Here is a 3,148-nt window from a genome sequence, read left to right as displayed (position 1 = left end):
CTGATCCTCACCCTGACAACCCCACTTGTGCCCACATACACACCTCTTCAGTGCTAAGGTTTCAGGCATCTCCAGTATACATACTGCTTAAAAAAAGAACATTTAACCACAAGAATGCAACATTCTTATTATTAGGCAATACAGGTTTCCCAAGGAGTAACATTATATTCAATTTTCTATGTAATTGGAACCTATGTATAGGGAGAAATAGTAGTTGAATAATTAGATTTTAAGAAATACAATGAAGCAATGGTAAAGACACATTTATTCTCAACATTTGCCTTAATGAAATAAATCTGAGTTTGTGGATCCCAATGAAAGGAAATTTTATTCTTAATAATCTATGCCTAAAATGAGAAAGGGTAGAGTGGAATGATATAACTGAATTGAGAGATCATAAGATCAGTCTATCCAGTGTTCTAATAGTTGGAATAAAAGAAAATGACTAATAATGAAAGAAAATATTATTTACCAAAACCAATTATTAAAACTAAACTTTTGTTTTGCCATATATTTTTACATTCTTTGCCAGTTGTATCACAGTTTCAATGAAAGCTTAGTTCCCCTTGATTTCTGAAATCTGTCAAGACATTAACTTGGATGTGATCCTTCACATGTATAGGATCATTTATGCAATATACATACAATGAGAGTGTAATAGGTAAATATAGCTTTTCCCCCTCATTTGTCAAAACAGGTTTTTTTTCTTTACAGCCCTGGCTATTCTGAAACTTGCTCTGTGGAATAAGGAAGCCTTGAACTAACAGAGATTCTCTTGGCTAGTAAGTGCTGAAATTAAAAGCATGTGCTACTACCACAGTTTGAATTCCTAGAAACTTAAATACCACATTTTTAAAACCTAAAAACAGTCTTAAGTATTTCATTGGATTCGCCCTTAAACAAAATAATTAGGAAGAGCAGACAGCAATGATTTTATGTGATCATTCTTATGACCGAGTAATACAATCGTTTTCATTCGTATTTACAAAAAATTATCTGCACATAAAATATTATAGTATGATCATGATTATTTTATCTTACGTCTGTGTAACACAGTGCCCCAACATTTCTCTTTTGAATCCAGTGAGGTTGCTATTGTTGTCTCACTAAGCAATGACAATATTCAAAGCTGAAGAAATTGAAGTTTGCCTACTTAATGATAACTTTCTGCTATTTCCCAGTCCTCTCCCAACTGACTTTTCTAGCCCAGAGCTTCCTCATTGCATTCTTTACTTCTGCATTTCTCAAAGTGTAAATCAGAGGGTTAAGCATGGGAGTGATAATGGTGTAAAACACAGCCACCATCTTATCTTCTGAGAAGGTAGTATCAGGCCTCATATACATGAAAGTACAGGGACCAAAAAAGATGATGACCACAGCAATGTGGGAACCACAGGTGGAGAGGGCTTTGCGTCTGCCTTCTGATGACTGCTTTCTCAGAGACACCAGAATAATGGTATATGAGATTAGTAAGATAACAAAACTTCCCAGTGCGATGGTACCGCTGTTGGCTGTCACAACCACACCTACAATGTAGGTGTCTGTGCAGGCAAGCTTCAGTACAGGGTGGACATCACAGAAGTAGTGGTCAATCTCATTGGGTCCACAAAAGGGGAGCTGTACCATCAGAGCCACTTGGATAATGGAGTGTAAGAACCCCCCCACCCATGTTCCCAGCAGCATCTTATTGCATCTCTCCCGGTCCATAATAGTCATGTAGTGGAGGGGTTTACAGATGGCCACATATCGATCATAGGCCATGACAGTAAGGATGAAGATCTCAGTGCAACCAAAGAAGTGAACCCCAAAGAGTTGTAACATGCACCCCACATAGGAGATAGTTTTTCTCCTCACCAGCAGGTCAACAATCATCTTGGGCGCTGTGACTGAGGAGTAGCAAATGTCCACAAACGATAGAAAGCTGAGGAAAAAGTACATGGGGGACTTGAAAAGATTGCCACTGAAAACTGTGACCATAATGAGGAGGTTTCCCAGCACTATGACCATGTAAAAGAAGGAAAACACCACAAAGCATACTTCTTCAATCTCTGGGTTCTGAGAAAGGCCCCAGAAAATAAATTCACTGACATTGTTTACTCCTTCTATGAAATAAGTTCTTGAGGGCATAATCCCAAATCCCAAAAAGACTTTAAATTACCTGAAAGACAAATGAAAAACATCATCAACACTCATTCTTATTTTATAATAAATGAAAAATTATGATGGCTAGAGGTGGAAGGGGAGCACTTAGGACTTCCATACTCTGAAATCAGTTTAAATGCATCTGTTCAGATCAACTTACCTCAGTGATATGTCCCAGTGTTCTTGTTAATTAAGATGAGAAGTAAAGGCCTAAGACATAAGGCTGATTCTCGCAGTCTCACATTATACCTGAAGAATTTGCTTCTCTACGTTTCAAAGATTATATGTCAGCTTCTAAATGTACTTGGATCTTATTTTGTAGAAAATATCTATTAAATTTCAAACACAATACTGTCTGAAATATCAGCAAATGCTTGCAGCATTAATTATACAAGATAAAGAATGTTTGCTCATATTTACCCTGCTTCATACCGTCCTACCTGGGTATCATATCTACTCAGAAATCACAAGTAACAAACCACAATGACTTCTGCAGGCTTCCCTTCCCCTAAAAATTGGATCTTGAAGTGACACTATGGTCTCTCATCTGACCTCATGAATTGAACATCAATATGTGGTATTGTAGAAAGAAACTTAATTTAGATACACTTGATTCTAAAATGTTCCCACTGTAAGCCAGATGAATCATTTAACTTCATGAGACTTCCCTCACATCATTTGTCATATAAAGTTTTGTCATTATTGTTTGTCATAAAATGTCACTTCTACAATGAAATTAAATCAGTCCATGAGCATAAAATGAAAACAAAATGCTGAAGAGGCAAAGATAAGAGTATGAATATGATAAAAATTGATGGTAATAGAAGAATCTGCTGTAGATGAAGCCAGCTCTGGTGTTTAATCAAGAAGGAAGCAATGTCCCAGGTAATTTCTTCAGCTATAGCTAGGCACGTTCCAGGATTTCTCTGCAGTTTCCTTGATGTGATATTTAAATACATACATGAAGCAAAGAGAACAATAAAAGTAAAAACAGAAGATGAAGTAT

At 36.6% G+C, this 3,148-nt stretch overlaps 1 protein-coding gene across 1 annotated transcript; it reads right to left on the bottom strand.

Annotated features, from left to right (window-relative positions):
* Positions 1-1,170: 1,170 nt before the first annotated feature.
* LOC142842736 (olfactory receptor 4S2) lies at positions 1,171-2,127 on the bottom strand. The gene has a single exon (XM_075959435.1). The coding sequence runs from the start codon at positions 2,125-2,127 to the stop codon at positions 1,171-1,173; it is 957 nt and encodes a 318-aa protein (XP_075815550.1).
* Between the last annotated feature and the right edge of the window lie 1,021 nt (positions 2,128-3,148).

Source organism: Microtus pennsylvanicus, chromosome 1, assembly GCF_037038515.1.
Source record: "Microtus pennsylvanicus isolate mMicPen1 chromosome 1, mMicPen1.hap1, whole genome shotgun sequence".
Taxonomy (NCBI): Eukaryota; Metazoa; Chordata; class Mammalia; order Rodentia; family Cricetidae; genus Microtus; species Microtus pennsylvanicus.
The sequence above is the reverse complement of the archived record's forward strand: the minus strand, read 5'-3'. Positions and strand labels throughout refer to the sequence as shown.